The sequence below is a fragment of the Leptosomus discolor genome, chromosome 27 (assembly GCF_034619465.1).
Source record: "Leptosomus discolor isolate bLepDis1 chromosome 27, bLepDis1.hap2, whole genome shotgun sequence".
Classification (NCBI taxonomy): Eukaryota; Metazoa; Chordata; class Aves; order Leptosomiformes; family Leptosomidae; genus Leptosomus; species Leptosomus discolor.
In genome coordinates this window covers 3,190,678-3,207,246 of record NC_141417.1, presented here as the reverse complement: position 1 = coordinate 3,207,246, position 16,569 = coordinate 3,190,678, and the positions used below count along the sequence as shown (strand labels likewise).

Below are 16,569 nucleotides of genomic sequence, written 5' to 3'. Positions count from 1 at the left end.
ATACTTTGTGCCTTGTCTCACCCTTGAACTGGCTGGTGTCTGGAGCAGGGAGCTCTGCCAGCGAGAGCTCCTCTGCACAGCTTCAACACCCCGGCGGGTTCTGCCCACCTGGGTTTTGTGCTCTTTGCAGGGGTTGTGCCGGGCACCGGGAGGGGGATGCACGCTGCTCGGTGAGGAGCACGTGGGGATTTATACAGCAGAATCAGAATTTTGTACAAATGGAACGTTTTGTCTCGTGCTTGATGACGTGTGAGGCAGCGAAGTACCAGAGTGCTGTAGCTCAGCTGGAAATGCATCGACAGCGCAGTCGGGAGGCGCACAGCACCTTGAAAGCCCCTTGGCAGAGAGGGGCAGGCTTTGGGAAACGGCCCTGTAAAGCCGCCTGCGTTGGCCTGCCGGTCGCTGGCGTGCGGAGTATCTGTGTTTTAGTTGGGGAAGGCTTATGAGTGCTGCCTTTGAACAACCTCTGCATCTCTGCTGCACCGTGATCCACAGGGACTGGGGAGAACCCAGTGACCTGGGATGCAAGTCCAAACCCCTCTGTCAGGGCTGGAGAGTCCTGCTGTTGTGGGGTCGGTTTATAGAATTCTCTTGCTTCAAATCTGCTCTTCCCTGGGGCAAATCTGACTTGAGCGAAGTCGCTCCTGAGTCAAGGCAGTAAAATTGTATCAAGGCACCAAGTCGCTTCTTCTAGAGCCCTGACAAGAGCAACTTGATGGAGGCATCAGCCACCCAGCAGAGAGGAAGCAAGGCTATTTCCTATGTCCCCTGAGGCTGGATGAGAATTGAAGGGAAATTGAGATTAGACACAGGAAAAACTCTAGGGTGGAGCTGGAATAGGCTGCTGAGGGCAGGGGTGGAGTTGTTGGTGCTTTTAAGTACTTGTCAAATATCTCCATAGTTTGGGTAGTGAGGGGAGCCAGTTCTGGGGTGGGGGGAGGGATCAGATAGCTTTTTAAGGGTGTGTGTCCCCAGCCTTGTCCCCGTAACACTCTGGGAAAGGGTGGGGCATACACAGGTACCCTACACTCGCCTGGCATTAGAACAATTCTTATGTCCAGCTTGTTCAGTATGTCACCAAAGACGGACTGTGGGCAAGTCCTTTTGGAATTGTACCTGAGCATCCCCTGCCAAGCTTCCACGAGGTCGCTGCATTGCTGGGCCTGGAGTTAGTGCTGTGGCACAGCTGGGTTCTTAGCGGTGCCTTTAGTAGCCTGCAGTGGTAATCGAAGCAGGTTCTGTTACTGCTGTAATCCCTCACGGGGAATTACTCTGTTTTGGTGCCTCAGGATCAAAGTATCAGATAACTCTACCTGGTGCTGCTAGCTTGCTGCGAAAGCAGGCGAATCAACGGGCTTGTTTCTCTGCAAGTGACCAGCCCCATCCCAGTCATGCTGCTGGAATGAAAGGTCATTCAGTTAAAAAGCACCACTGCACTGCTGAACGCTGCTGCTGCAGTCCTAGGAAACAGCAGTTTTACTTCTGCCATGGAGATGGTACTAAATGGGCTGTGCTGGGACTGTTTCCTTCCCTGCAGGATTATTTCCACCAGCTCATCTGCATCACAGAAAGGGAAAAGTTCATTGTGCCTATCCGAGCGATTGGTGCCCGAGCCATCCTGGACTTCCCTGACGAGCTGAACTTCTCTGTCTGTCCAGTCAAGCACAGCACCCAGAAAACCCTGCTGGTTCGCAACATTGGGAACCGGGAGGCCCGCTACTGCCTCAACACCCAGAGGTAAGGGAGCTCATCTCTCTTGTGCAGAACGCTGTTGTGTGGTAATAGGGTTGGTAAAGAGTAACGAAAAGTGAAGCCGAGAAAACTCACTGACAAGTCAGTGTTATTCAGCAGGGATTCTTTATTGCGGCGCCGGGCAGCACGGGGGAGGGCTCCTTCCATACGTGCGCGCCCAAGCGTTAGGGTTCTTGCCTTATATTTACAGCTTTCATGGTTATTCATTACATTTCTAAGAAAAGGGTGGGTTATTCTGCTTATTTCCAGGAATGCATTAACATAAGTTCCTCCCGTAGTCCCGTCTCAGTCCGCCCAAGTTACACCCCCCGTGGGGGGTCCTTGGTGGTCGTTGGGGATGAAGGTCTGAGTCTTCCTCAGGGTTGAACTTTTGAACTTGTCCTGTGGCGCATGCCCTGAACTGTCCTGGGTCTTTTCCAATTCACAGAACCAGCTCTTGCTCGCTGCCCTCCCTCTCTCTCCTGCTTAGTCTTTTGTGTTCTTTTGTGTTCCTTGAGCCCCACAGTCTGATGGGAGGATTCCACCTGGTGTCCTTCGCTTGGCGGATTCTGCTTCATTCTTATCTTTAAAGTGTTAGTTAGTCAGCAATGGAGATATGCATAAGGGTTAGTACAAATCAGCCTTCCTTCCTATCTCTAAAGGCTGGTCAGCAATTCTTTTCTAAAATCTGGTTTTCTAAAGGCTAGTTAGCCATTCTTTACTACAATTCCCCTCTTTCTTTGTTCCTTCTGCAAATTCTTTTGCAGACAGCTTACAATAAATCATTTTCTTCCCATGCGTTGGCAATACCTATCATTACCGATACCAACACATTACTAACCCTCATTCTGCCTGTGCAGTTTGAGTTTAGATGGTCCTATCAGCTCAGAAGTCCATCCTTTGCGAGGTGCTCTCTTCACACAGGAATAGGGAATCCAGGCCGGTCATTCTTGTAGCTTGATGGCTGTCAAAGTCGTTAACAACACTTGATATGGCCCATCCCATTTTTCTCGGACGGGGTCATCTGAAAGAGTTTCAATATAAACCCAGTCTCCAGGATTGAAAGGATGTATTGGGTGATCCAAACCTTTAGCTCTAGTTCCCAATACATTATTAGTAATTTGTTTCAACTGCTTTCCCAAAGGTATAAGATAATTCTGTAGATAAGAATTTCCCACTTGATTCAGATCTTCCCCTTTATATCCAGCGTGATGCGGCCTTCCATATAATGTTTCAAAAGGACTTAGATTTTCCTTCGCCCTTGGTTTTACACGTATTCTGAGCAAAGCTATTGGCAATGCTTGCTACTAGTATTAATTAGCTTCTTGACATATTTTAGCAATTTGTTGCTTAATTAAATGATTCATTTTCTCTACTTGTCCGTTTGCTTGTGGCCTGTATGGGGTATGTAATTGCCAATCAGTTCCCGATAGTTTGCTCACTCGTTGAACAACTTGTGCACAAAAATGCGGCCCTCTATCTGAGGAAATGACCACAGGAACTCCAAACCGAGGTATTATTTCATTTAACAGTACCGTGGTTACTTCCCTTGCTTTGTTTGTTCTACAAGGGAAGGCTTCTGGCCACCTGGAAAAGGAATCTGTTAGTACCAATAGGTCTCGATAATCCCCCTTTCTTGGAAGTTCAGAGAAATCAATCTGCCAATTTTCTCCTGGAGTATTCCCTTTTCCAGTTGTGCCCAATTGTGCCCGATTTCCTGTATTAGGATTATTCTTTAGACATATTTCACATTGTCGTGTTACCTGTTGAACAGTAGTATACAAATTCCTCCCTATCCAATTATGATTTAGGTATTTACATAGCGCGTCTGCTCCCCAATGCGTTTTATCATGTTCTGCTTTAACTAGACCCCAAATCAAGGTAGAGGGTAGTAGTATTCTTCCATTTTTCGTTTGTGCCCATCCTGTAGAAGGGACTTTTACCCCAAGTTCCGATATTCATTCCTGATCTATTTCACTATATTTAACATCTTCCTGTTCACTTAATTCAGTATTTCTCTTAGTCGGAATTAAAGCTAGAACTTGATCCCCTAGGTCTCTTTCAGCTGCCTGCTTAGCCTCAAGATCAGCCAATCTATTACCTCTCTCTGGATCAGTGTTACCCTTCGTGTGTCCTTGGCAATGCATGATGGCGACTTTGGTCGGTAGTTGTACTGCCTTTAAAAGTCGGAGCGTTCCTTCTGCATGTTTAAGATGTCTCCCTTGGCTTGTCAGAAGTCCACGTTCTTTCCAGATAGCCCCATGAGCATGCATAACCGTGAAGGCATACTTAGAGTCCGTCCAGATATTTATTTTCTTCCCTTCTGCCAGTTGCAGTGCCCTAGTCAGGGCAATGATCTCTGCCTTTTGAGCTGAAGTTCCAATAGGTAGAGGCGCTGATTCCATTACCTTATCGATGGTGGTGATCGCGTATCCGGCTTTACGGGTATCTTGTCGGACGAAGCTGCTACCATCTGTGAACCAGGAATCTTGAGCATCCTCCATAGGTTCCTCTTTCAGGTCGGGCCTGCTAGAACACACAGCCTCTATGGTCTCCGAACAGTCATGAATCAATGGCTCTGTAGTCGTGTCACTGAGAAAAGAAGCTGGATTCACAACGTTAGTGACTTCTATTACAACATCATCAGACTCCACAAGGATAGCTTGGTATTTCAGGAACCTAGACGGGGAGAGCCAGTGATTTCCCTTTTGTTCCAAGACTGCGGATGCAGTGTGAGAGACCATTACTGTCATCTTCGGGCCCAAGGTGAATTCCCGGGCCTCCTCAATGTTAAGTATTACAGCAGCCACCGCTCGCAGGCACCCTGGCCAGCTTTTGCTCACTTGGTCTGGTTGTTTGGAGAAGGAAGCCACTGCCCTCTTATGGGGTCCCAGACGTTGGGCCAGGACTCCCAAGGCTACACCTTGTTTCTCATGAGAAAAGAGCCAGGTGGGTTTGGTAATAGCCGGTAACCCCAAAGCTGGAGCTCTCAGGAGTTCCTTTTTAAAGATGCTAAAAGCATTTTGAGCCTCTTTTGTCTGCACTGATTGGGTGGGATTGTTCTTCAAAAGTTCTTAAAGAGGCTTTACTATCATTCCATAGTTATAAATCCGCAATCAACACCAACCTCTCATTCCTAGAAAGGTCCTGAGTTCTTTTACCACCTGAGGTGGTGGGGTCTTGCAGATAGCTTCCTTCCGTTCAGTCCCCAGCTCTCGCTGCCCTCCGGAGATCTCATATCCCAGGTAGGTTACCTGCAGTTGAACCATCTGGGCCTTCTGTCGAGAGACTCGATATCCATTTAGTCCAAGAAAATGTAACAGGCTTACAGTCCACTCGATACACTCCCATTTTGTCTCGGTTGCTATTAATAAATCATCTACATACTGCAAAAGAGTGCCCTTCTTAGTAGGAGGTTCCCATGCCTCCAATTCTTGGGGCAGTTGATTTCCAAAAATTGTTGGACTATTCTTAAATCCTTGGGGTAACACTGTCCAGGTTAGCTGGGTTTTCCTCCCAGAAGTGGGACTCTCCCACTCAAATGCGAACAGATTGTGAGTTTCTTTGGCTAATGGCAGGCAGAAGAAAGCATCCTTTAGATCTAACACTGTAAACCAAATTTGGTTTTCTCTGAGCTTTGGAAGCAGTGTATATGGGTTTGCCACTACTGGGTGTGAGTCTTTGCCATTATTATTTATGGCCCTAAGATCTTGAACTACTCGGTATGTCCCATCAGGTTTCTTAACTGGTAAAATAGGAGTATTATATTCTGATTCGCACTCCACTAGAAGTCTGTGTTGTATAAAATTATTAATTGGGCTCTCTATTGCTTTACGGTCGTCCAATCTCAGGGGATACTGCTTCTTACGGACGGATGCTGCTCCCTCCTTAAGTTCAGTTACGATTGGGGTGGCAATTTTTGCTTTTCCTGGAATTCCTGAGCCCGTACACCTGGATATACCCAATTAATGATTTCTTCAACTTCAGGTGTTACTTCAAAAGGTTTAACAAGGCTTATCTTCTTCAAACCTAAAATTTCAATCAGCTGTTCCTCTTTTATTTGTAATTCCATGTTTCCTTGTTTAAATTCAATCCTTGCCTCTAATTGTTCCGATAAGTCCCGTCCTAGCAATGATTTGGGAGAATTTGGAACATACAAAAATCTGTGTATTCCAATTTGTTTTCCCAATTTGAACTTAAGAGGTTCACCAAAAAATGCCTTTTCCCGTTGGCCAGTTGCTCCTATTACATTCACAAAATCCTTACCTATAGGTACCATTTCTTGATTTAAATTGAAAAAGTCGCACCCGTATCTTCCAGAAATTCCATCTCCTCTTCTTCTGTCCCTAGCTTTATTTTAACCAGCGGATCCACTGGGGTAGACGCCCCAGGTCCCCATCAGTCCTGATTCACTGAGGCTATGACTGCTTGCCCTTTCCCTGGCTTCTGTGGACACTCATTTTTCCAGTGTCCCTCCTTTCTACAGTACGCACACCGATTCATGCCTAACGCACCTCTAAACCCTCCCCGACTTCTGCGGCCAATTCCTCTACTCCGGTTCCCAAAACTTCCCCTACCAGCTCCACCCCTTTGACCGAGGGCTGCCACAGTTGCAACAGCTATAGTCTTAGACAACTTTTCTCTTTCCACCTCTTCTCTATTTCTAAACACCCTCCATGCTTCTTCCAGTAATTTCTCGAGATCCCTTATATCCACTTCCTTCAATTTCTGCAACTTTCTTCTACTATCCGGGGCAGATTGTCCCAAAACCAGAGTGACCAGCTGCCCTATCCCATCATTTGAAGAGGGGTCCATGCTAGTATACTTTCTCATGGCAATTCGGAGCTGATCTAAAAAGTCAGTGGGAGTTTCCCGGGGTCCCTGTTTAATTTTGTATAAAAATGAACAATAAACTGATGTCGGCATAGCATGTTCGATACCAAGTCTGACCCATTCCCTGTACTTCCGGAGCCTTTCAGAGTGCTGGGGAATATTCGGTTTCCAGTGGGGACTGTCCGTAGGAATCTTTTGTTCCACAGCGGTGCCTTGGAGAACCCCACTAGTTATTTGTGCTCGTACCTGTACCCGGGCTGTATTTCAGATCAGCTGTCTCTCAGTTTCTCTCATTTCCCCTAGTAGCATGTCCACATCCTGCCCATCTGGATTTTGGTTCTTCCCGATAAATTCAAATCTTTTTGCCACTTTTAGTGGATCATCCCTGTAGCACTTAGATCCTTCCAGATCTCTATTTCCACTGAAGGAAAGGGGGCTTTTACCAGGGCTGGCCCATCCGGCCCCAACGCTTGTCTCAAAGGGGCAATCATCTTAGGTTTTTCCCCACTAAATTCTCCCATTTTAGTTTGACTACGGGTCCGTCCTCCGACGAATGAGCTTTCCCCTGATTCCGCCTCTTCCCCTGTCTCGGATGGAGGCGGCAACGGGTACAACGGCTGGGCTAAGGGAGGGGGCTGATGAGGGTAGTCCAGCTGCCGTCACACAGAAGAATGTTTCCTCTGCCTTATCCCTAAGCATTAAAGCACAGAGTCTGTCTGCGTCTGTCAGCCAAGGGCTGTGCCTGGCAACACATCAGCAGTGCTTATATTAAATCCAAAGGACACCAACACGTTTTCTGTTTCCAACACGTTGTACAGAATTTGTTGGGTGGGCCAAGCAAACAGTTACCGAGCTTGGATTACAACCCAGAGTCCCAGATTGCATTCTTGTGAATACACAGAAAACCTCCTGTCAAACTCGCCTTGATGTGCTCCTGGTAACGGCGCTTCATTTAGCTGGGGATTTAACCGTTCAGGCTGCAGATGGAATACTCCTTGACAAAAAAGGAGTGTTTCCCTGTCATTGTGTCGCTCTAATCTGCATTTGCATTCATTGAGATTTTTCTGAGTGTTCTTTTTCTTAGAGCAGCTTTCATTGCAATGAAATAGTTTCTGATTATTTCTGCTCTAACCTGCCGTTTCTTAGGCTGAACCAGGACGTCTTCAAGGCAAAAAAATGAATTCTACCAGTTAAACTGTAATTATTCCCTAGTCTTCAAGAGAGACTTTTATTCTCCCTGTCTGATTTCTAGGCTGTAATCTCCCTGGGACAGGTGTTGCCTTGGCATTTGCATCTCTTGAGGTGAGGTTTGTAGGTGGCAGGAAAAGGCAGATTCCTGAGGAAGTTGTGTCAAGTTGTGCGTGCAAACAGCTCTCACCACCTCTGGGCTCTTCAGAAACCATTCCCTCTGTATTGCCAGCAGTCAGACTCTTGAGCCTCACGGTGGAGAAGTGGATGCAGAGCATGGGGGAGACGAGGTCATTTTATCCCATAGGATCTTCTGAGGGCTGGATGTCTTTGGGAGTGGGAGTCAGCAGCTCTGTTTCTGATCCTGTATGTTCTGTTTGTCTTCCGCTGGGTGTGGTTTGTTTGCTCCTGGCTTGCCCCGGTGACCTGAAGTGGACTAGACTGCCAAAGGAATGTAGTCCCCAAATCTCCCACAACAGTCCTGATGTGTCTCTTTCTCTGTTGCAGCCCTTTCTCTGTCGATCCCTCCATTGGGACTCTTGGGATCGGTGACGCCATGCAAGTGACAGTGGAGTTCCACCCGCTGAGGACTGGGGATCATTCCAGATCCCTGATAGTTCACTATGACACCGGTAAGTGCTGGGCACGCTCCCTGCGTCCTTCGAAACAGCCCTTTCTGAGCAGAGTGATGTTAAACGTGCTTTGCAAACTACTTCTGAACCCTTTTCTTGCAAAACCTCTGCGTGTTTCATCAGTGCTTAGGAGTGAGCAGATAAGGGGCAAAGGGCGACTCTGTCCTTATTCTGTGTGTCCTGTGTCCCTGGGTGCTGGTCCGTCCCTGGGGGACCCTGGTGTCAGCATGGTGTCCTCCACCCAGCACCCCCCTGTGACAATCATCTACCATCATTCCCCGTTTTCCCTGCCACCTTAATTCCCTCTCCCGTTGTATCTGCCCTGTCCCAGCTTTACGTGAAAGACAAGTGAGAACTGGTCGCTGTTTAGGGGTTGTTAAAGTGCATCCCCTCAAATGGGAATGAGGTTTTAGGAATCCCATTTTGCTGGGAGTTGCTGAGTGGAGGAAGGAGGATCCTTGATTCTCCGTTACGGCGTGCCTATGCGTGTGGGAAGTTTTATTGTTGGACAGCGCTGTGTTTGAGATGTGACACGGGGAAGGCACGTCTCTGTCAGGCTCTCCCCAGTGCCCGCTGTCTCTCTCACACTGTCCCCTATACTGCCTCTCTGTTGTCTTGCCACAGTCCCTTTTCCTGCGTTGCCCTCTGCCCATCTACATCCCACAGGTCACAACATCAGGACTAAAGTAGCCAGGACTCGAGGGCTCTTGGGATTTGGCAGGAAGTGCTTGCAGAGCTGTCTCTCGTCATCCGATGGTTTCGTTGTCCTTTTAACACATGCCTCGGTGCCTGCAGCCAGGAGCGTAAAGGTGGCGGTGTCCGCAGCTCCTTTCCAGGAGAGCAGCAGCAGGGGACGCTTAGCAAAGTGTGCAGGAACAGGCAGTGCATATGCTTTCTTCCTCCTGGGCTCTGGAGTTGGCGTTTTTCTGTGCTGGAGGCTTTATTCTCATCTTTGTTGAATAGCTTCTGATGGTTTTCTCTTCCAAGAATTTATCCGGTTGCTCCCTGGCTTTATAGCTGTTAGCCCCTACAGCCTCCTGTGGGAGTATGTTCCAAAGGAAGGCATATTCCCTGGAAAATTACCACTGTTGTGTAATTTCTGACTGCTGACGTTATTTCAGGCCCTTGGGTTCCTGCTTTATGACAAATCGTGACAAATTGTTTCCTGATTCACATTTCCCAGGCCATTCTTGCTTTTCCAAACCTCTCCCATCTGTCTCTCATATGATTTCTAGGTTGAGGAATCCTATTCCATCTTCGTATGAAAGCTGCTTCGTCCTTTTAATTGTTCTTTCTGCCCTTCTCTATTTAATTTCAAACGCCTTAGATTGTTTTTTGAGATCAGAGCTAGACCCAGTATTTCAACACCTACATGGCCATGGGCTGAGACGATGAGATGATGATGGTTTTGATGGTGTGTCTTTTGTAGTAGTTTGTTGTCTTGATCATCGTAGAGCGTTAGCTCGTGTTTCCATGAACCCGAGTTGTGCACGTCTCCCATTTCTTGGGTCCTGGTTCCTCTGCTTGCCAATGTACGCTGAGGATTCAGTGGAGGGGAAAGGCAGTGCTTATAAAGCATACCTGCCTCTAACTCTTCTGAACTTCAGTTGTGTTTATTTGCTAAGTGGTCCATTATAGAAAGCAGATTGTCCAGTCATTGGAAACACGGCTGGTTTTCTCGCTGTGTAACTCATGTCTGGCCACAAATCCCTACCACTCCAGACGCCCTTAAGAGCAAAGAAATTGAGGGTTATGCAGGCCTGAAGGCTGAACCCTCCATGTGTGGAGATGCATGAATGACAGTAGAGATCTCCTGTTTGAAGGGTGAGTCTTGCTTCATTCCCCAGCCCCCTCCCAGAGTGAATGCGATACTGCTGTGTTGTCTGGCTCAGGGCTTAAGGAGTCCATCCAGCACCCATCCAGCGCTCTCCTTGCTGCATGGCAGCCTTTTAAAGGCAGGTCCATCCACCGGCTGCCTTGCTGTAACCTGTGCAGTGAGGAGAAGGCTCTGCCTTTGCAGGGGGATGCTCTCCAGTGTATGACCAGGTTGCTGCACTTGTCGGGTGGGACTGTCTGTGAGGCTTTAAGCACCACTCCATAGAAGTTCCACTTCTAGAGAGCATGTGTGGTGCTGACTCGTTGCACAACACCTGGGAAACACTCACCTGCAACAGGAAGTGTGGGCTTGGTACTGAAGCTTGAGCTCAGTTGACCCCCAGGAGTTATTGGTTGGGAAGAATGAAGGTTTGAAAGCTGTGGAAATGAGGGAGCCTTTGGTGGGAGCCTGTTCTGGAAGGTGAAGTGCTGGCAGGTGCTCCAGCAAGACTCGAATCATCAATCAGGTGATGTGCACAGCCAGGGGCGCTCTCCTCTTCAGCTCGGTCTGAGGTGGAAGGCAAAGATGTCCTCGCTCTGGTTGTTGAAGAGCTTGGGAATAGTCAGTGTAGACTTGCACGCTCAGGCCTAGGCAACAGGATCCAGGCTGAAGAAGTGGGCTTGCAGGACTGTAATGGCAGGCTGGTGTGGGCCGTGCCCCACTGGTCTCATTTTGACCTATCTTCACAAACCCACAGCAAGTGAGGGCACTGCTTCTGCACCAGGGAAGTTCTCTTCCGTGTCCCATCCTGCCACGGGCTGTCACTTCCCTTGTTCCTCTGAGCCTCCCTTTACTGCCCGCGTGCCCCCAGGCATCTTTGCTTGTCAGCAACAAGGGATCAGGAGAGACACAACACTGGTGGTGTGCCCGCAGGAGACCCTGGGCGAGCTGTGGCTGAGGCGTGACTCCTCAGAAGCATCTGAATGGCTTCGATGCAGAATTCCCTGTGAGCTGAGTGGGATGGCAGCCCAAAGGTCACCTGGGCACATCTGAAAAATCTCACTGTAAATACTGTCGTTTGGGGATAAATCTGGACAAACACACCCAGAAATAAGGTGCTTAAGGTGGTGTCCAGGACATCCTCATGCCGTACGCATGCAGCTATCCGGGAGTGATACACGTACCGATCTGTGGAACTGCTGATACAGCTCAAAGCTGTAACGCTTTGTTCTGTTTACCCGTGGTTTGCTCTGTTTCTTGTACTTCCATCAGCAAGTGAGATGAGCAGAGACTTCCCTCTGCTTTGTTGCAGGTGAAGATATTCACACAAGCCTTTATGGAGCGGCTGTGGACGTCGACATCAGACTAGAGAGGAACTCCTTGACAGTTGAGAAGACTTACCTCACGCTGTCAAACTACGGATCTGTGGTCATCCACAATCGGAGTGACATCATAGCCCACTTCCAGTGGAAGGCTTTTGCTACTCAGGAAGAGGAGGAGCATCAGAAGCTGAGGTTTGTCTGAAAGATGAATTTCAGTAAGATACACTGCCCAAGGGTAAACTAACTTATGCCTCAAGGGGTATGGGTGCTTTTGAATGGTTTAGGACAACTAAACCATCCCCAGCATCATGGTTTGTGTTGCTGGGCTTCAGGGTAATGGGGACCCTGCACAGGGGTGTGACCCCAAAAGACCTGGTTCATTAGAAGGTCTGTCCAGGGGTTTGCTCTGTCTCCCTCCTGCAGGACTCTCTGGGATCTAATGGTGGAATTACTGTCTGTGGGCAGAGCTTGAGCTGAGGGTTGCTTATCTCGGTGGCTGGAAGCCCTCCTCATGCCCAGCACTGTAGGTCAGCCATGGAGAAACGTTTCCCGTTGCACTCGCTCCCCGGGGAGCTTGCCAAAGCACGTAATTTTGGCGCTGGTGACAGCACTTGCCCGAGGCTCTGTCTGTGCAGCTGGTAACGTCCCTGACTGTATTTCCTTTCTAATTGTGTTGGGATTTAGCTGGGTGATGATCGCTGTCCTGTGTATACTGCGTTGCCTCCATTTGCTACCTATGGAGCCTTCCACTCATCCCCCCCCGAGCTGTCACTTGTCACTTGCTGGTTCTTCATGGCCAGGGGACTGGAGCGTGAAGAGGGGACAGCGATATGCCAGCTAGGAAGCAAGTGCTTTGTAGCAGTGCTCTTCTCATCTCTTGGTGGTGATCCTTAAACGCTAGAATGATTTCTGCTACAACTGCTGAGGGAGGGTGTGTCAAAGCTCTGCAGAGAAGGCCAAAAAGAGGAACAAGAGAAGGTGGTGCAAGGCTAGATGTAAGGGTTTGGATTCAGAGATGCTGGTCCTGGCTTCTTTATTGGGTGATGCCAGGCAAAGCCCCTTCCCCTCTCAGCACCTCTGTTTTCATGGATATAAACCCATTAATTTCACCAAAGTAGTGCAACGCCTGAATTCATTAGTTTGCTGTCAAGTGCTCTGGGATCCTCTGGTGGAAGGCAGCACAGGGAGCAGAGAGCAGACAGTTTGTTTATCCCTGCAGGTCCAAAAGGGAAGAAAAAGAGCGATGCTAGTAACCTGCAGCTGAAACGCAGCTGCTTCTCCCGTTCCCGGTGAAGCACTGCAGTGAGTGCTCCTTGATCTGCCTCCCGCGAGCAGCTCTATGGCAGGAAAAGCCAGTTCAGGTGGCTGGTGGCTTCTCCACCAGTTGTGGCAGTGGCTTTGAGCCAGGAGGCTCTCCTGAAGGCTGCTGGCTTTCAAAACCCTCTTCTTAACTTCGAAGCGTGGAGTAAAAGTACTTGCCATGGCGGCAACCAAGTGAGAATGTGATCCCTGTGGGACCCCGTGGCTCGGGGTCAGCCCCTGCTGAGCGGCTGCGGTTCCTCCCCGAGGGCTTTGCTGCCCCTGCACTTGGCGACAGTCTCTGCACACGTGGTGCTTATTAAATTGGCCGCTTGGTTTGTCTCTCCCCGGGGCTGCAGGCGGTGTCATGGGCTGCTGAAGCAGGAGGAGGACGAGAAGGATTATTGTCTCCAGGAGAGCACGGTGGACCCCACTCTCCGAGAACACCTTTCCCTTCTCTACCACACCTTCCGGCACCGGAGGGCGAAGGTGCCAGACGACTCCGTGCTTTTCTCCGACGACATCTTCACCATCGAGCCGGCGGTAAGCGATAGCCGAGAACCTCTCTTCCTCCTCCTCCCTCTCTTCCTCCTCCTCCCTGAACGAGGTCATGTGGCAGATCCCCACATCAGCTAGCTTGATGTGCCAAGAGGGACGCTGTCAGGTGTCTGGTGAGGCGGGGAGAGCTTGTTGTGAAAAGCATTTCTGAAGTGTGGCCTCCTGACAGGCTGCAGGAGCCTGCCTAGAGCTGAGCTCTGCTGCAAGGGCTGTAAATTAAGGGCTCTTAACGTCTGTCCTTACAGTGTTCAGGTGTATCCATTATTACATGGAAGGGCTCACCTCCCACGTAGTGTGTGGGGATTAACGAAGGCAATTAGAGCACTGTCCGTTCACATGTTGACCTGAGGAATGAAATGGTCCTCTGTGGAAAGGAGGCCAAATTTAATCACAGAAATACCAGTCCCTTTGTATAACCTGCATGCATACCACGTCCGAATCTCCCTTCCAGTGTCATCTGTGAGCCTGGACACAAGGCTGGCAGGTTTAAACGGACTTTCTGAGTTCTGTTGCACATAAGAACAGAAGAAATTGCTCTTGTGCTTACGCAAGCAAAACCCCATGTCCTTCAATCAACCAGAGCCCTGATTCTGAGTATTTGCGTGGTCTGAGATGAAGAATGCCTGCTGTCTGAGCAGCACAAAATCCCTTCTCACTTGGACTAAACCCTAGAATAATCCCAACCTCTTCTTCCTTTTAAAAGAGGTGAAAGTATTCTTTTTTTTTTCCAGGGAAGGGGATCATGTTCTCTCCTTGGTTACTCCTATAGCCCCTCTAAGGCTGAGAGCCGCCAGTGTCAGCACAACTGTAGTTTCACAACCTTGTAGCCTACAGCAACGTGATGTGACCAAGGGAGCAGCAGTGTCAGAGCAGTAGGAATATTGTAGAGAGCGGGAGCTGATCAGCTGGGCGTTAAGAGCATCCTGCACTGTGTCAGAGCTGGTTTTGGTCCCCGGGCTCCTGCTTCATTCCAGTCGGGCTATGTCTCCACAAGTAGCTTAACGTGCTCTGGAGCTCCTGAAGTGCAGTCAGGTGAGGTCTAGAAGTCTGGCTGCCCACCGTACTGAGTGCTGGTGCTGCCTGTAATGATGTACAGACATAAAGCGTAGCCTGGCCTCAAGTCTTGAGTGGAAACCTTTCCTAAATGGCCATGTTTGTTACACAGACGCTCTGGGACTGAATGTAAGTGAGTTACTGCAGGAGTCTCTCCCCTTCTGTCTTGTCCAGCATTCTGAATCTTTTGATTTCTGTTTATTCCATTATTTATGGAACAATCAGTTTCGCATTCAGAGTTTTGCTCATGTCTCTCTTCCCTCCTGGCACGTGGGTGTCTTTCTGTCAAATGATAGTAAGTATTTTCTCCTCTTTATCCAATGTCGAATCTGAAAACCTGCTGTTCCTGACTTCCACAGCCACCTCTCTGGTGACGGCCCTGTAACTTTTCGCTTGGAGGGACACCCTTCTTGCAGTGCCATGTAAATCTGCTGGAGAGGCCCCCCAGAGCTGGGACCTTGCTGCCTCAGACCTTTTGGCCCAAAGTGGCTGCTCTCTTCTTCCCACCCGTCACTTGTGGTGTCCAGGAGCACCCTACAGAAATCATCAAAGCCTTGTAACAAGCGACTGGAGGAATTAATTGCTTCCAGAGGTGAGGAAGCTGGTGGAGGGATAGTCTTGGAAATGTTTTCTGGGCAGGGTGGCTTTGCAGGGTTTGTGCAGAAGCTTTGCTGTGTGAGTGGACCAGTAGCTGCCAGTATTTTCAAGTGCTGCTGTCTGTAGAAGCTGCAGCAGGTCCCTTTGGCCTGTATAGGGTTAACTTGCTGGTGAAAATAATAACAAAAAGAGGAAGCAGTGATTTTGGAATGACCGTGTGACCATGAACACTTTGAGCAGCGTCCAAGCCTGTGGGAAACAAGCTGTTAGGCAACTCTGACTTTCTGAGTGCCTCTCAAGTCTGATTTCATTTATTTCTGCAAATACACGTGGTATGTCAGCAGAAGCAGCCGTGGTAGAAGCCCAGGTGGCTACCAAGGGGTAAGTCCTTGCTTTTTGCTGCATCCTCCCCAGTACAGCTTAGCTATAAGTGACATTGGGGACATCTGGAAGCTGACTCCTTGGAAATGGAAAGCAGAGGAAAGGGAGGACAAGGATTTGTTACCATTGCAGCGACCTTGACAAGTCATCACTGTGCTGTCCTTGCCTGGTAGTGACTCCTCAGTGTCACGTGTGGGCCGATGGAGGTGGTCTTCAAGATGTCCAGGTTATGAAACTGCTACTGGTGTTGACCCAGAAGTTGGGCCAGGAGGTAGCGGCGTTGTTTGTTCCTCCAGATCTCCCCCTCAGCTGGGGAACCAAGCTGGACCCTGTCCCAATGAGAGGTTCCTGCAGAGCACTTCAGCTTCTGGCAGAAAGCGCCATCTCCAGTGGGAGCTATGGTGTGTCCCACAGCTCGCTGTGGGTGCAGTTACTTACGGAAAGAGGCAGATGTTGGCTTTGGCACTGCCTTTCTCCTAAGTGCCCTGAACAGGATGCACTTTGGGTGTCATCTCAGTACTTCTGTTGCCAGGTCTCTTTGGTTTTTTGTCTGCTTTGAGCAGGGATTTCCTTTCCGTGGATCGCCTTCCCCCTCTGCAAACCAAAGTAGGTGATTTGGCCAACAGTTGGTGGTGCCCAGCTTTTCCAGACCGGCCTTTTCTTACTCAGCCTGGTGGGGGTGTAGGAGATTCTCATTGTTTAGGGGCTGAGGGAGGGGAAGTAGGTTCTGCATCTCTTTAGGATTGAGCTCTTGCACAGAGATCACTTCCGTAGCCGTGAGTCACGGTGTGCCGTCCCCTCCCGTATCACGTTGCTTTCCGCTGCAGCGAAGCCAGGGTACAGCAGCTGGAGCGCTTGTGCTTTGTCATCGTACATCCACCGCCTGTATTTGATGCCACCTGCCAGTTGCAGCCTGTCTGAGGCTGACATTAAGCCAGAAGTGTTGCACCATGGTGTTCCCAGCACTGCAGTTTTATTTCTGTCCTGGTTAGCATCCATGGCAGTTCTCCACGCTCTGACTCAAGTGCCATCCTATAGAGAACACGCCAGGCCAGGCAGACTGCCGGCTTCTGAGGTGTCCCGAGGCTCGTGCGCGTGTAGCAGTAGCCTGCAAGGGTGGGTAATGAAGCATATCCTTTTAACCAGCAGTTCTTTCTTC

At 49.3% G+C, this 16,569-nt stretch overlaps 1 protein-coding gene across 1 annotated transcript in view; it reads left to right on the top strand.

Annotated features, from left to right (window-relative positions):
- The window catches only part of LOC147413516 (axonemal central pair apparatus protein HYDIN-like), a 69,222-nt gene that overhangs the window by 8,625 nt on the left and 44,028 nt on the right, over window positions 1-16,569 (top strand). The window contains exons 5-8 of the mRNA XM_086478741.1: window positions 1,538-1,737; window positions 8,260-8,384; window positions 11,513-11,714; window positions 13,289-13,364. Coding sequence (XP_086334867.1) covers window positions 1,538-1,737; window positions 8,260-8,384; window positions 11,513-11,714; window positions 13,289-13,364 — 603 coding nt within the window. The remainder of the gene's footprint in view (window positions 1-1,537; window positions 1,738-8,259; window positions 8,385-11,512; window positions 11,715-13,288; window positions 13,365-16,569) is intronic.